This window comes from Chenopodium quinoa, unplaced genomic scaffold (genome assembly GCF_001683475.1).
Source record: "Chenopodium quinoa cultivar QQ74 unplaced genomic scaffold, ASM168347v1, whole genome shotgun sequence".
In the NCBI taxonomy this organism is placed as follows: domain Eukaryota; kingdom Viridiplantae; phylum Streptophyta; class Magnoliopsida; order Caryophyllales; family Amaranthaceae; genus Chenopodium; species Chenopodium quinoa.
In genome coordinates, this window is record NW_018745684.1 from 6,525,383 (window position 1) to 6,541,466 (window position 16,084).

The window sequence follows — 16,084 nt, forward strand, 5'->3', positions numbered from 1 at the left end:
CATTACATCATGTTGTGTTCTTCTTCTTGATTATTGAGCAAAACCTTGTGTGACTCCAATCCCTCACCCTTAAGTACATGAGTGTGTGGGAGTGATTTTAACCTTGGGGAACGAGCCGCCGGCCATAACGTTTTGTACCTTGGACGGGCCAAATCTCGTTTTCAAGGCAGTGGTTTTTCCACGACATCACATACCCAAAATCTTCAAATCATACTTATAGTTTATCCCCCCCTACTTTATTCATCTCCACTCTCTTCATTTGTAGTCTTGATATAGCCTTTATTTTCTACAGACTGTGTAAGATATGCTGGGACAGAGGGTGTAGTAAAGAATAAGTACTACTACCTCTACTCCTAAATTTTTGTCCCATTTCAAATATTTAGGTCAAATTTTAAAATCGTTGACTGTACAATACTCTTAAAATATAAGAGATAATATCATTATATATATGGAATCTTGTTGGATTTGTCTCATTATATATTTTATTAATATCTAGTTTTTAGAATTTTTACACGTATGAAAATGGAAATAAAACCATAATAAGATGCGTCTTGGAGACCACGAAAAGTCAAATGGGACAATAAATCCGTAGTAAACTAATTTCCTCAAAAAAAATAAAAAAAAATAAAAAAATAAAAAAAAGAGTAAACTACTCCATCTGAACGGTATCATGCATATTGACTTTACACTACATATTTGATTTGATATTTTTACTAATATACTTATATATAAAAAAAAAAAAAAATTTGTTACTTCGTATTATGTAAATTTTTATTAGATTATTTACAATTGTATGCTAATAAGTGAAACTATTACAAAATTAAAGATATGAGTAGTCAAAGTTGTGTATTGACACATACATCGATTAAAGTGATGCACTTAATTAGATACGGAGAGAGTATAATACATTCTTTACTTCTTATTGTTTGCACTATTTGACTTTTTGCAGTTCTCAAGATATGTTTTGAAACATGTAAAATTTATAAAATTTTGATATATTTTTTTTGACAACTAAATGAGACGAATCCAACAAATTGCACGTACATAACTACATTACTGTATCTCTTATGGGGAATTTATGGTCAAAGTTTTAAAATTTTGACACAAATATTTACAATGGGGTAAATAATTAGGGATGAAATCATAAAGGGAGTACGCATTTCATATTACACAAAAATGAATCTAAGTTGATTTCCTTGCACTTTTGACAAATTAAATTGATTTAACACCAGTATTATATTTTAAGCACATGAAATCATTAACTATATACTAAAAGCAAAACCAAAAATGACACATGTCATCTTTTGGTTAAAAATTTTCCCGCTATTTTTACTTTTCTTTCCCTTTTTTTTTTTTTTTTTGCTAAATCTTCATGAAAATAAATTTATGTCCTATAATATTTTACTTTTAATTTGGCAATTATATATATATATATATATATATATATATATATATATATATATATATATATATATATATATATATCACACGAAGTACGGTGTATATTTTATACGCATTCAACAAAAATATTTTAACATAAACTTTTCATATATTTTATACTAGGTATTTTTCTACAAAAATAACAAACATATATAAAGTACGTTACGTATAAGGTAATATATTAGAATAACATACCATCATTCTACTTCGTATTTATTTTTTTGAAAGTTTTTTTTTGCTCCAACAAGGATTGACACTTAGCTTTTAGTAAATATTTATTTTGATTTATTTATAATATTTACACTACTATTTAATAACTATAGAATATAAAAAAAATTGATTATAAACTATCACAAAAAAAAGTCATTTAAATTTGTATAAAACATTGTACCGGTTGAAGTATGCCGATAAAATAAAGACGGATAGGGTATTTTAGTACATTGCACACCATAATTAACATAAATTTTTATTTTAAATAAAACACCTATTGTCATTAAATTTCTTTTATTTTTAAAAATTTGTTTAATGATTAATAACTTTTGACATCAATATACATATAAAATTCAAGTTATTTTTTTGAAAAGAATTTTAAGTTATTTTGCATTGTTTCAATTAAATATATAGATAATTTTTTCAAATTATTGTTATTAATATTGTAATTCATAATAAGGTTAAGTAAAACTGTGCATTGCACGGGACTTAAGCTAACATATTCATTATGAATAAAACATAGTTATTTCATTTGGTGGGGTATTTTAATGGGATTTGTTAAACATCGCCCACAAATCTCTACATAAAGCCCGCAATTATTTTTACTTTGACGCTTTTGCCCTTTTTCTAATTTTTACCCAAAACGTAATTCTCTCTCACGAAAAATGTGGAGCAGGACTGGATCGTCGAGGGACACCGGAGAGTTGTCATCGTCGCCGGAAAGCGAGGTATTTTGCGATAAAAAATTACGAATTTTGGCCGGCGTATGGCCTGACCGCCGCCACCTTGGTGGTGGCGCCTAGGCGGGACACCGCCACCATGGTAGTGGCGTCTGGCTCGAGCGTCACAGCCACGGTGGCGGCGTCCTGACTAGGCGCCACGAATTTTTTTTTTAGAGAGAGGTGATGAGAGTAGAGAGTAAAGAGAAGATGAGAGTGTGTGAGAGTTTTTTTTTTTTTTAGCATATAAGGGAAAAAGTGTCAATTCACCTAAAATTTGTGGGCTTTTATGTAGAGATTTGCGGGCGATGTTTAGCAATCTATATTTTAATAGATATATATTTCCAAAGACGGATCTAGGATTATTTCATAAGATGGGCCGTAACCTATAAGTTTTTTATTAAATAAAAGAAGACCAAATAAAAATGTTGCCAGCAAGAATCGAACTTGACACCCACTAGTTTTAGTAGAGTGTTTAGCAAAATAGTAAAAATCAACTTAGTCAACACAAGTATGTATGATAGTTATATGCAGCAATAAAGATTTTATATTAAAAAAAAAATTGTTTTTGGGGCGGGCCATGGCCCGGGTAGGCCCGCCTCTACATCCGTGACATAAGCTTAAGATTCCCAAATATGGTGCAATTTATTATGACACAATCACACAAGCACACTGTCGTCCACCTCTTGTGCTATTTTTACTGTATACTTTGATTGTTGTATGTACACCTCCTTTCATACCCATTATTGACTTTATGTGTTACTCTTACTCATGGACGTTTTTCCAAAGTGAGCCAATTTTGGCAAATATTAACCAAAATGGTTGCGTGGCAAAAGTATTTACCAAACTAAGCTTCCAGGCTAAAACGCTGTCTCGGTCAGCGTTTTATGCCTGGGTGATTTTTAAAAAAAAAATCAAACTAAAAACGCTGTCTGGGACAGCGTCTTTGTTGTTGACCTTTTTTTAAAAAATTTTTGTAATTGCCTTTTATTTATAAAAATGTTTTTTTAAAAAAAAAACAGTTATACCAAAGATGCTGTCCCAGACAGCGTTTAACTCTGGAACTATAAACGCTGTCTCAGACAGCGTTTAAGGTTATTAATGAAATGCTGTCTGAGACAGCGTTTCTGTCGTTTTTTTTTCCCTCCAACAGCGTATTTCATTTCATTTCCTCCTCCTTCATTCTCAAACCCCTTCTTTCCCAAACTCTAACTTAATCCCCCTCTCTCTCATACTTGTGCTCCTCCGTGTAGATCGCCGCCGGCGCCGCCACCTCCACCGTCGCCCTCCGTGTAGCCCACTATACACTCCCCTCACCATGAAATAGGTATTCATTCAACTTTCTTTGTGTTTTAAATTCTAGGGTTTATGTTGGTGATTTCTAATTTTTTTGGAATTGGGTTAAAATGTTGATGAGGTTGAGTTGTTAGTGTTAAAAATGTTGAATTGTTAGTGTTGGTATTGTTGAATTATTAGTGTTGGTAATTGTTGAATTGTTAGTGTTGATAATGGTAGTGTTGATATTGTTAGTGTTGATAATAGTTTGGATAATGTTGAATTGTTGTTGTTGGTTTTGTTGAAAATTGTTGACAATGGTTGATAATTATTAGGTTTTAAACAATTGTAATTACCTACATTGTTGTGTAATAATGGTGATTTAGGGGTTCTTAGTAGTTAATTTGTAGAGTATGTAAAATTTTTTTGTTTGATTGTGGTGATTTAGGGATGATTTAACGGCTTTACGTAAAATGTGTTTTGGTTATTATGTAGAATATGGCTGGACAAAATGTAGCGTTGTTATGTCGATGGGAAGGTGAAATTTTGTGTAATGGATCAAATGTGGAGTACAGTGGAGGGAATATGGACCTTATAACACTTGAACCGAACATGACTGTGACTGATCTGATGAATGAGGTTCACAGTTGTATTGGTTCAAACCCTATGACTATTGAACTGAACCTTAAAATGAGGTGTGATACTGGTCATGGGGTGCAAGTGTTACCTGTCTCTACGAACAGGCATTTGAAAGGTTTGAGGAGCATGGTAGGAATGAAGGGTTTTCCCAATGAGATATATGTAGAAACAGTTCCTATATGTACCCAACAAAGTACTCGGGCATAACAACAAGCTACATATGTCTCTGATTACAACACCGCGTCCTTCCAAGAGCCCGCAAACCACATTCCATCGAATGCATATGGGATGGGTTCTTTCACTCGAATGATGCAGGACGACCAATTTCAATTGCCTTTTAGTTCTCATATAGCTTCACCAGTACATGCGGGGGGACGCGTGACAGTGTTCGGCCAGCCTGCTCCGTCGTCATCGAACACCGTGGCATCTTCGCCGATGCAATTGCATAGCTACTCTCCTATGCAAGGTGATGATGGTTCACCGTTTCGAGAAGAGCCAAATCATTTTGATGATGTTGTGAATAATGAATTGTCGGTGTATGATGTGTATGCGGAAATGGATGATGAGGACGAGAACGGAGAGGGGGATGATGAACCTACACAGGTGGAAGATGGTCAGCCGTTGGTTAGAACTCCCATACCTTGGTTCAGTGAGGTACCCGAGAACTATGAAGTTGATCAGTATTGGGCCGAATCGGGTAGCCACACCTCTTTTGTTCCCGGGGGAGAATTTGAGAAGGGAATGTATTTTGAGAGCAAGAAACTGCTTCAAGAAATGGTGAAGATGTATTCTATTCAGAGGAATCAATTCTACACCACAGTGACCTCGAATGATGGTGTCCTACATCTGCGATGCAAGAAGAAATGTGGTTGGATGCTACAGGGTACCAAATCGAGTGAGCACTCACGTGGTTTTACCATAGTCACGTACAAAGGCCCGCATCGGGAGACATGTATCACTGAATTACTATCTAATGATCACCCACACTTGGATTCGTCCGTAATAGCCGAGTATGTGAAGTCCTTTGTGCGGAAAGATCCTTCGTTGAAAGTGGAATTCATACAGGAACTGATCTCGAAGCAATTTTATTTCGATGTCCCGTATCGACGAGCGTGGTACGCCAAAGAGAAAGCTATAGCTGAGATATTTGGGGATTGGGAGAGTTCATATGGCAGACTTCCCCACTTCATGCAAGCACTCCTACGGTCGAACCCGGGAACATGTGTCGTATGGAAACACAAAGCTTTAGTGGATGGTGTATACTACAGCAACATGGAAGTGTTTGAACGAGTGTTTTGGACCTTTGGTCCTTGTATCGATGGCTTTAAACATTGTATGCCTGTTATCTGTATCGATGGGACGCACTTGTACGGGAAGTATAAAGGAACACTGTTGGTTGCTACGAGTGTTGATGCAAGCTTCCAAGTATTTCCTATTGCATTTGCGGTGGTTGAAGGGGAAAACACTTCCAGCTGGTCTTGGTTCCTAGGTTGTATTCGAGATCGTGTCACGCAACGGGATGGCCTTTGTGTTATTTCTGATCGGCATCCTGGGATCATTGCAGCAATGAATGATCCTAATGTTGGATTCACCCAGCCCCGAGCGTATCACAGGTTTTGTGTCCGCCACATAGCCTCTAACTTGAAGACTCACGTGCGAAGTAACGACATGAGAGACATGTTCAAGGCCGCTGCGTACCAAAGGCAAGAAAGAAAACTTCAAGCTGATCTGTGTTTCATTGGTGAGGCCTGTCCCAAGGCCATTGAGTACATTGCTCAAGTCCCGTTCCCTATGTGGTCTCTGTTTCACGACAGTGGTCCCAGGTATGGTATATGTACTACTAACTTCTCGGATACATTCAACAATGTGCTGAAAGGAGCTCGGTTTCTACCGATTATGTCCCTTGTCGAGTTAACCTTCCACAGAGTTAACAAGTATTTCACTTTGAGAAGGGAGTCTTCTGAGGCTAGGTCTGATAAGGGACTTCCATACCCCCCAAAGGTCACTGCCATCCTCGAGAAGAACACCGCTAAAGCCAGATATCATAGAGTGGATGCCTATAACCGGCGATTGCATATTTACCAAGTGACAACAGAGAGGGGAGAGGGAGTTGGTAATATAGGAGGCCACAAGCATACGGTGAACTGGCAGTTGAGAACGTGTACGTGCAACAAACCGAAGATATTCCACCTCCCATGTTCTCATGTGCTAGCAGTCTGTGCTACATACTCACTATCAGAACGGCCTTGGGTGGACCCTCTGTTGCAGTCGGCCGCCTACATGAACACCTATGCACCACAGTTCTGGCCGATCCCCTGCGAGCCTGGGCACAGTGGGCACAGTACGTAGGCCCTAAACTCATTCCGGACGGCACAATGATACGTGGAAAAGGTCGTCCAAAGTCGAAGCGCATACGCAATGAGATGGATGACAGCAACCGGCCCCCAACCAAATGCAGCCGTTGTCACCAGCAAGGTCACAACCGCACTACTTGTCCATCTAGACCAACATAGGACCTAAGTGTATATGTGTTATTTGATATAGTAGTATGTAGTGGTGTTATTTTGATGAAACAATTATAATTTTCTACATTATGTGTTATTGTGTTCAATTCGATGAATTTTATTTTGTACGTTGGATGTTCGAGATTTCCTGTTTATGCCTTTCAATCGAAATTAGTATTCAATATATTGTGTTAGTGTTTGGTGTGTAACGTTTTCAATGAACAAATATCATGGACGTACGGGATAGGACACCCGGACCTGTTGACCCTTCTGTCCTGACACTACAGGACACCCATCGGAGCGTCGACGTATGGAACCTGACAGTAATGATTCATCTTTAACGTTTTTGGATTCTTTGATGTACTATCTTTTGTTACTTATAAATGCTCCTGTGTTTTCAGGGTGACGTAGCAAAGCCACTACAGTGCAGGCACTACAGGACCCCCTGGGTTGTCCATGATCGCTGCCTTGAGTACGTGACGTACGCTGGCTTTGGCGGTGTACATTGCTTGGGATTCAGGGAGATCGACCGACACCTTGTCACGGCGTTAGTGGAGAGATGGAGGCAGGAGACGCACTCCTTCCACCTACCAGTTGGGGAGGCGACTGTGACATTGCGGGACGTGGCAATACTGACGCGCCTTCCAGTACAGGGGACTGCGGTGACAGGATCATTTCTAGTCGATCCCGTTGGATTAGTTGTGCGGGTTCTCGGGGTGCAGCCGGGTCCCAACGATGTTAGGGGCTCCGCCTTGAGGACGGTCTGGTTACGAGATACTTTCCAGGGCTGTACATCGTCCGGGGCAGCAGGACCAGGATGACCAGTATGAGCCGTACATCGCTCCGCCTCGCCCTGCAGCTGATGAGGCTTACGGTTGCAGGTTTGTAACAATTGTCATTTTTTTTCCCATATACGATTTCATTTTGTAAACATACTTACCAAATTTGTTGCCCTAGGTGGATGGTCCCCAAACTCACACAGGCACATGCGGCGACGGGTCTCCCATACTACCGAGACGCCCTTGATCGACTCACTGAGGATCAGGTACAAACTCTGAAGACATTTGTAATCATTTAGGTACTGTGTATACTGATTGTGGACTAACTTATTTAGGATGTGTTATTGCAGATCACATGGGATCCGTATGTACCGGAGTTGGTAGATGTCATGCCTGCACATCTACTGGAGCATCAGGGAGAGTGGCGTGCCCGGGTCCCCCTGATCTGTTTCAAGGTTATGGAGAGTCACCTACCTGACCTCGTCATGCGACAGTTCGGACTGCAGCAGCCTATTCCCCAGAACTGTGACACTGTTGTGCGCCTTCACGACATTGACCGTCGGGGAAAGACGGAGACAAACTGGGCACTGGAGCATTGGCAGTATCTTCAGCTATGGGAGCAGCGGTTGGGTCATGTCGTTCAGGGTTATCCCATGCAGGGCGTTATGGATCATGACGATCCGTACATGGTGTGGTACAGGCTTATCACACGCCGTTTCATCAACCCCAGCTACACACCACCGTCCACCCATTACCACCCGGCACATGACGTCATTAGCGGATATGTGAGTTTCTTTTACTATACTTATCATCCTCATTTTTTAACTTTTTTAAATATCATGTACTTGACTGATCGATGATTACTACAGGCGGCGGATATGGTGGCGATGTATGATGCACTGTCCCTCGCCCTTACAGACGGACCCACCAGAGCCCAGGTCCAGCGGATGCGAGATATGTCCGCGACTTCCTTACGCAGACATGGTCACGGTCATCTCATCCAACAGCGGGACGGTGATGATGGTCACTCCATCCATTCGCGGTTCGACCCCGGCCACAGTAGCAGTGGAGGTGATCCTACGTCGCACACAGAGGCAGAGGAGTACATCTTCCACAGTTATGCACCCTTTAGAACCCAGGAGGACGCATCGTCCAGCCAGCTCACTCCCCCCCCCCCCCGCGCCGGAACCCATTCACCACCATTCACCATTACACTCGGCGTCGTCTAAGACGAAGGGACGACAGTGAGGCTAGGGAAGGGTTACACCAAATTGATGAGTAGTGAACGTATTGTATCATTGTTTTGTCCTTTTTCCTGGAATGCTATATATAACGATTGCATTATCAATATAAGACATGCTGGTTGAATGAATCTGTTTGTGTTTTGAAGTTTTGTTTGCTTATTTATCCAAATCGGATTTATGTCAGTCAAAATAGATCCTTCAGGGCTAATGTACATTAAACAACGGACATTTGGAATCCATAGTCGAAAATGGGGAAGAAAGGATGGCCCGTGGTGGTTAATGTGGTTGTTCATGGTGGTTTTAGTGTTGTTGGTTGTGGTGGGTGGTTATCGACAGTTGTTGAATGGTTGGGGTTGGTGGTGGAGCTGGTTGAAGTGTTGTTGGAGGTCAAAAGTGGTGGCAGATGGTGGTCGATGGTGGGGGTTGTTGGTGGATTGTGGTGGCAAGAATCATGGCAGGGGGTGGTGGGTGGGGGCAGAAGAAAGTGGCAGATCAGTGGCAAAAGGCTGATTCTGCTGCTGTTTTGCACACCAGCAGAGAAACGCTGTCCCAGACAGCGTTTTAGGTTGAAAATAAGACGCTGTCTGAGACAGCGTCTTTGGTATAACTGTTTTTGTTTTTTAAAAATATTTTTATAAATAAAAGGCAATTACAAAAATTTTTTAAAAAAAAGGTCAACAATAAAGACGCTGTCCCAGACAGCGTTTTTAGGTTGATTTTTTTTAAAAAAAAACCCAGGCATAAAACGCTGACCGAGACAACGTTTTAGCCTGAAAGCTTAGTTTGGTAAATACTTTTACCACGCAACCATTTTGGTTAATATTTACCAAAATTGACTCACTTTAGAAAAAGGTCTCTTACTCATCATCCAAATAATACAAACAACTTACCATTAAAATTTAAACGAACCCCAATAACATAGAAAGAGACAATATGTTTGTCTTTCTTTTTGTCAGTCCTTTCCCCCCTTATTTTCTGCTTCCTTTATTTGTTTACTTTACTTTACTTTACTTGAACCCTTTCTTACACATTACCCCTTTTTCTTCATAATTTGGGTTTGGGTTTTTACCATTGGGCTTCTTTAACGTAATTGAATGGCTTTTTAACCATCTTACTTCCTACGACTCTACAGTATATTCTTAACACTTTCAACTTCCAAGGTAAGGTGTTTACGTACTTCCTCTGTTTTTTTAATATTGCACCACTTATTTTTTAAGGAACTTTCACAATTACTGCACATTTGTACCATATCCATTTAAGAAAAAGAAATATATATGTTCACACTATAAATACCTAATATGCCCTTATTTTTCAACACTTAACCTTTTATTTTATGTCTACAATCACAAGGGCAATTTTGTATATCTACCTTTCTCTCTCATCCTTTTTCCACTACTAAAATAATTTGTGTTCAACTCTTATGGTGCAATAAAAAAAGAACGGAGGTATTGTTTTGGGTGAAAACTTATGGTTATGGAGTAAGTGTGTACTCGTACTTTTATAAAGGACATCGTAAACTATGGAGTTGGGTGTATATGAAACTTTTTATAGACACCCTATTATACCGTGCACCCAATTAATTTAAGATTAGGTTTTGCTTTTCATTTGATGATCAAATTTTTTAAAAAAAAATAATCATCAAAATAAGGACAAATACTCATGGATGCACCCAAGTATATGTAACAATCTCTCAAATGTATATACGAATATCATAATATTAAGCTGATATTTTGCATAATTTTAACACCTAATTAAAAAATAAGTTAAGATAATTTTATGGAAAACATTTTTAATATTCCGTAAGGGTTAATTAATTTTAAATTACAATTAAAATAATTCTATTAAAGTCTAATAAAATAAGATAAGTTTAGAAACCATAATTCAAGTAAAACCTTTCTAATTCGTATACCCTTAAGATTATGCTATGCTATACACACTTTCTATAGCTAGTGGCATCGAGGCAAATATTGGCCATAAAGGGTTTAATGATTTGCTCTGTGGATTTCATCAGTGTTTGTACCAAAAGATATTCTCCCTTCTTCCCTTTGCTCTTAAAAGATTGTTACATTCTTTTATTAGTAAATTGTTCCACTTGTAACCTCACTTGCTCTCTCTATCTTACTCAATTACTATTCACACGCATATACACAAATTTACACTTGTTTCTTAAAAAAAAACTAAGGTTTAAGACAATCTTTTAGAACAAATGAAGTAATAAATTAGTAGTGAAACCTTAATAAAATATCAAAGTTTTCAAACTATTTTAGGACCAATGAAATGTTCAAATTATTCTAAAACAAGTGAAGTAATATTATTAAAATCTACTCTATGTTCTTTAAAACTATTCTTAGAAAATCAAAATACCACAAGTGTATTAAAAATCTGATAATTGAAAAACATATGGCAAAAAAAATCCTTTTTTACAAAGGGAGAGAAGGCTATAGCTTTATAAGCTTATAGAGTTATAGGATTATAGTCAATAGGTAAGAGGACTATGAGCCTATGATAATTTGATTAAATAAAGTCCACTAAAACACTAAAGCTTTGCACTTGCCTTTAATCTCATTAGTCATTACTACTCTCTCTCCTACCTCCTCCCTCCCACACTCTCTCTCCGTATCATAATTCCCTAATCACCACTTTCACTCTCACACTAAAAATGCTACTACCTTCATACCTCCTCCTCCTCCTCCTACACCACTCCTCCGCCTTCTCCACCACCCACCACCGGCGACTGCTCCACCACCCTTTCATCCCTTCCACCGCCACTCCCTCTCTCCCCCCTTCTCCTTCCCCTTCCCCTTCTACTCACCTCACTCACCCTTTCTCCACCTCCCTCCCTTCCCCTTCTGAAAACAACAACAATAACCCCTTCTTCCCTTCCTACACCACCCCACCACCGCCCTCACAACCACCACCTTCCACCACCACAGCACTCCCAACCTTCCCCGCCAACATCTCCTCCCTCGCTCTCCCTTCCTCTTCCTCCTCCCCCCATCACTCCCACTTCTCCCCTAAACTCACCCTCTTCATCCTCCTCCTCTCTCTCCTCACTCTCTCCCTCTTCATCTCCCTCTCTCTCCTCCTCCTCCGCCGCCGCCGCCGCCGCCATCACCACCCCTCCAAACCCCACTCTCCTCTCTCTCCTCCTCCTCCTCTCCCGCCCTTGAAAATCCCCGCTACCAACCGACATACACACACTCCATCCCACACTAGCACCGACTTTCTCTACGTCGGTAACGCCTTAACCAACTCCCGCGACTTCCAAACCTCCTCCTCTTCCGCCCCCATTCAAGTACTCCCTTCCTCAACCTCCGAAATCTACCTTAAGCTTTGCGGGGATTCCCCTGAACTCCGCCCTCTTCCCCCTCTTCCCAAACAAAACTCCCAACAACAACATTATGAACCCAACATTCGAGGAGGTGGAGCTGAGGATGAAGAATTCTACTCCTCGAGAACTGACGAAGAGGATAATAACTATTACAATAACTACGGCTTGAATTCCTCTCCTGCAAGAACTTACTCTGACTCGCTAGCGTCGGACTCTGATGTTTCTGTTGAGATACAGACTTTAGCGGCGAGAACTTCGCATTTTCCGGCAACTGGGAGGATGGGCCCACCTGCTGCGCCGCCGCCACCTCCGCCTCCTGGGGTGGGACCGGGACCGCCGCCGCTAGTGCCGCCTTCTGGGCCGGTGGTGTTTAAGAGTAGCGGGAATTTAGGAGAGAGAAAGAGTGGAGAGAGAAAGGAGGAAAATGGGAAGCCTAAATTGAAGGCATTACATTGGGATAAAGTTAGGGCTACTTCTGATCGTGTTATGGTGTGGGATCAGCTTAAACCTGGCTCTTTTCAGTAAGATTTTTCATTAATTTCTTAAGATTTATGCTACTTTAATTAATTATATTAATTAGTCTGATGACATTATGCTAAATTATTCTTTCTTCATTTTTGTAGTTTGCTATTGTTGGTTAGCTTGGTTTCGATTCAGGTTTAATTTCCAGTTTCCATTAATAAAATATTCGGACCAAATCCCGTCTTTATCATTGCCTGTACACCCAACAGATAAAGTTTGGAAGTAATTTGTTTGGTTTCGGGTCGGTTCTCGGGCTAAGTAAACTATTTGGTTGCATAGAGATAATCTGGGTGTTCGAGGTTGGATATTATTTGGTTTTTAGGCATGAATTTGTGTTCAAATACCAAGTTATTCGGATTGGTTTGGAATTATGTAGGGAATAAGTCAATTTGTCAGTCACTGTCTTGCTTTAATTTAAGCTATACTAATACTAATACTAATATTGTGAGTATTTTATATGAGTGATACTCTTTGAGCATTGAATTGCCAAAAATTTCATATTCCAAGATATTGGACAAAGATTTTCATGAGGATGTATGTGTTCAGTTCATATTTAAACCCGTTTGTGAAATTAAGCTTAAAGGTTTACAGAGCGATTAAACCGTAACCAATTACCAGCAAGGTTAATTTCGACTTGTGCATATCTCGATTGAACGAAGAAATGAACTAGTTTTTGTGTGTTATAGATTGAACGAAGAAATGATAGAGACATTGTTTAAAGCAAATGGTCCTGGTATAGCTGCAAAAGATGGCCCACGTAGATCAATACCGCCTTTGATGGATGAAGAGTATCGAGTACTTGATCCTAAGAAATCTCAAAACATAGCCATTCTATTGAAGGCTCTCAATGTGACAGAAGGGGAGGTTTGTGAAGCACTTTTGGAAGGTATAGTAATTAGCTTTCCCATTAGATATTAATAAAACACAGTGTTTCGGATTAGTCTTAAAATATAATTGTATATGCATGTTGGCTTATCTATTTTTCTTAGTGCAATATTATTATAGCATGTTGTTTTGATTTCTGTAATCTAAGTGCGTTGCTTTTTGACTTGCCAATAAAACATTTATCCCCACAATCCGCTTGAGCAACTTTGTCTCTCTAATAGCATTTAAATTATTAGCAACTTGTGTCCGCGAGGTGGCTGATTTTTCTATTGCTTGTCTAGGGTTTGTACTGTCCTGTTATTTTGTAGTGCATTCTGTTCATAAATGACAATGAAAAACAATTTGTAGTAGGCTGTTAACGTACTATCTTGATGAAATGATTTTAAATTGTTGTTAACGTACCCATGTGAATTAAAGAAACAAATACGGAGTATGTTCTGTACAATATTTAATCCCTTCAGGTGAGCTTACTTTTGGATGACTCGGTTTTGTTACAACCGTATTGTCATATATGCTTAGCTACACGATATGTTTGTCTCTTTTGCTTTATGCCCTCTCTCTGTATAACTTTGGGATATATGGGCAGTATAATTTCCTAGTAAATGTAAGGTATAGGTACTTGTGATGAATAATAAAAATTCTGATAGTCAATGTATGTTATGAAGCACCCTTTTACAGTTTCCCTTTGATTGATATACTACCAAGCAGCGAAATTCGATTTTCTGAGTGTATTTTATCTAATCTCTGTATTTTTCTTTTCCTCTGTTCAGGTAATGCAGATGGCCTTGGGTCAGAGCTTCTTGAAAGTTTACTTAAAATGGCTCCTACCCACGAAGAAGAACGGAAACTCAGGGAGTACAATGATAGATCTCCTTTGAAGCTTGGTCCGGCAGAGAAGTTTCTCAAGGCAGTACTTGATCATGTACCTTCTGCATTTAAGAGAGTCGATGCTATGCTTTACATAGCTACTTTTGATTCTGAAATTGAATATCTTAGGAAGTCATTTGAAACATTGGAGGTAACCTAATAATATGTTTGTTTTATGCCTCTGAGGTTTTGAATGCATATCTGAAAATCATTAACAAGGAAATTTATCTTATTATAGGCAGCATGTGCTGAACTTAGAAACAGCCGAATGTTCTTGAAACTTCTAGAAGCAGTCCTCAAGACAGGAAACCGAATGAATGTTGGAACCAATCGTGGTGATGCGCAAGCAATTAAGCTCGACACACTCCTCAAGCTCATTGATGTCAAGGGAACTGATGGGAAAACCACCCTTTTGCACTTTGTTGTGCAGGAGATCACAAGATCTGAAGGTTCTCGTCTTTCCAGTACCAAAAACAATCCAATGACTGAGAAACCAAGTGACCAACCATTTTTGCACAATGACATTGAGTTGAGAAAGAGAGGGTTAGAAGTCATTTCTGGCTTAGGAGGGGAGTTGACAAATGTCAAGAAGGCAGCTGCCATGGATTTCAATTCCCTTAGCATGGATGTGGCAAAGTTAACTCAGGGAATCATAAAAGTAAACGAAGTTCTTCAGCTAAATGAAAACTTCGTAATTGTTGGGACTCACAATAGGTTTTCAGAGTCTATGAATGGCTTCTTAAAGAAGGCTGAGGTAGAAATCGTAAGGATTCAAGCTCAGGAGAGCTGTGCTCTATCTAGGGTTAAGGAGCTAACTGAGTATTTCCACGGTAATTTGGCTCACGAAGAGGCTCATCCATTGAGAATATTTATGGTGGTGAGGGATTTCCTTGGTGTGCTTGATCAAGTATGCAAGGAAGTTGGAAAAATAAATGAGCGGACGGTTATAAGCTCAGCTCGTGCTATTTCTGTACCAGTAAATCCATCAACGCCACCACCTTTCCCGGAGTTCAGTGTGACGCATGGAGATAGTTCCTCAGACGGTGATAGTATCACTGAGAAGTAGCACTTTCAATGACAGATTGTGTTGATTCTTTTTGCTCTATCTTCATGACTCGTGAAGATACCCACAATCTGTATGCAATTACATATAATTATATTATATACTATATAGTATTTAATGTACAAATATCCTTGCAGAAGGCTCATTAGTATTAGATCATTTGTATGATTGCTGAAACTTCTGAATATGATTTTGCACATTATGTAAAAAGTATTTCTAGTATAGCTCATATATTGCATGGAGCACCAATAGTCCGTTAAAGTAAAATACACTATCAATGTGACAATTAATTTTCAACAAGATAATAGCAAAAAGAAATATCAATTTCTAATTTGTTTTTGCAAATTTATGAAAGTAGGGCCACCTAAGGTGAATAGTTGGACCATAATAGCCAAAATAAGGAGTACATTGAGACTTTGAGAGATTTAAAAATGGAATTAAAAAAAAAAAATAAAAAAAACAATGGGGGGTTACCAAAGCATATGATATGAATATATGGTTATATACTTATATATGGAGATGAGTCATAAGGCAGGCCATGCATATGGGTGGGGTATTAGGGCTGAAAACCCGTGATAAGAGTACAGTATACTATACATGTACTAC

At 39.1% G+C, this 16,084-nt stretch overlaps 2 protein-coding genes across 2 annotated transcripts; both read left to right on the forward strand.

The window, feature by feature from the left end:
- Positions 1-8,024: 8,024 nt before the first annotated feature.
- Positions 8,025-9,003, forward strand: LOC110718002 (serine/threonine-protein phosphatase 7 long form homolog). Its single transcript, XM_021896803.1, has 3 exons — positions 8,025-8,351; positions 8,436-8,682; positions 8,957-9,003. Exons 1-3 carry the CDS (start codon positions 8,025-8,027, stop codon positions 9,001-9,003), a joined length of 621 nt encoding a protein of 206 aa, XP_021752495.1.
- A 2,282-nt stretch (positions 9,004-11,285) lies between these two features.
- Positions 11,286-15,707, forward strand: LOC110717425 (formin-like protein 2). Its single transcript, XM_021896120.1, has 4 exons — positions 11,286-12,662; positions 13,350-13,549; positions 14,319-14,566; positions 14,654-15,707. Exons 1-4 carry the CDS (start codon positions 11,470-11,472, stop codon positions 15,479-15,481), a joined length of 2,469 nt encoding a protein of 822 aa, XP_021751812.1. The 5' UTR covers positions 11,286-11,469; the 3' UTR covers positions 15,482-15,707.
- Positions 15,708-16,084: the final 377 nt, after the last annotated feature.

What these genes read in the sequence shown, in the direction of transcription:
- LOC110717425 (XM_021896120.1), top strand. Translation starts at nt 11,470, where the DNA reads ATGCTACTACCTTCATACCTCCTCCTCCTCCTCCTACACCACTCCTCC. An exon ending in CTTAAACCTGGCTCTTTTCA is followed by an intron (nt 12,663 to 13,349) that starts GTAAGATTTTTC and finishes TGTGTGTTATAG; the next exon opens with ATTGAACGAAGAAATGATAG. An exon ending in TTGTGAAGCACTTTTGGAAG is followed by an intron (nt 13,550 to 14,318) that starts GTATAGTAATTA and finishes TCCTCTGTTCAG; the next exon opens with GTAATGCAGATGGCCTTGGG.
- LOC110718002 (XM_021896803.1), top strand. Translation starts at nt 8,025, where the DNA reads ATGGAGAGTCACCTACCTGACCTCGTCATGCGACAGTTCGGACTGCAG. An exon ending in ATGACGTCATTAGCGGATAT is followed by an intron (nt 8,352 to 8,435) that starts GTGAGTTTCTTT and finishes TGATTACTACAG; the next exon opens with GCGGCGGATATGGTGGCGAT. An exon ending in AGAGGAGTACATCTTCCACA is followed by an intron (nt 8,683 to 8,956) that starts GTTATGCACCCT and finishes TGTGTTTTGAAG; the next exon opens with TTTTGTTTGCTTATTTATCC.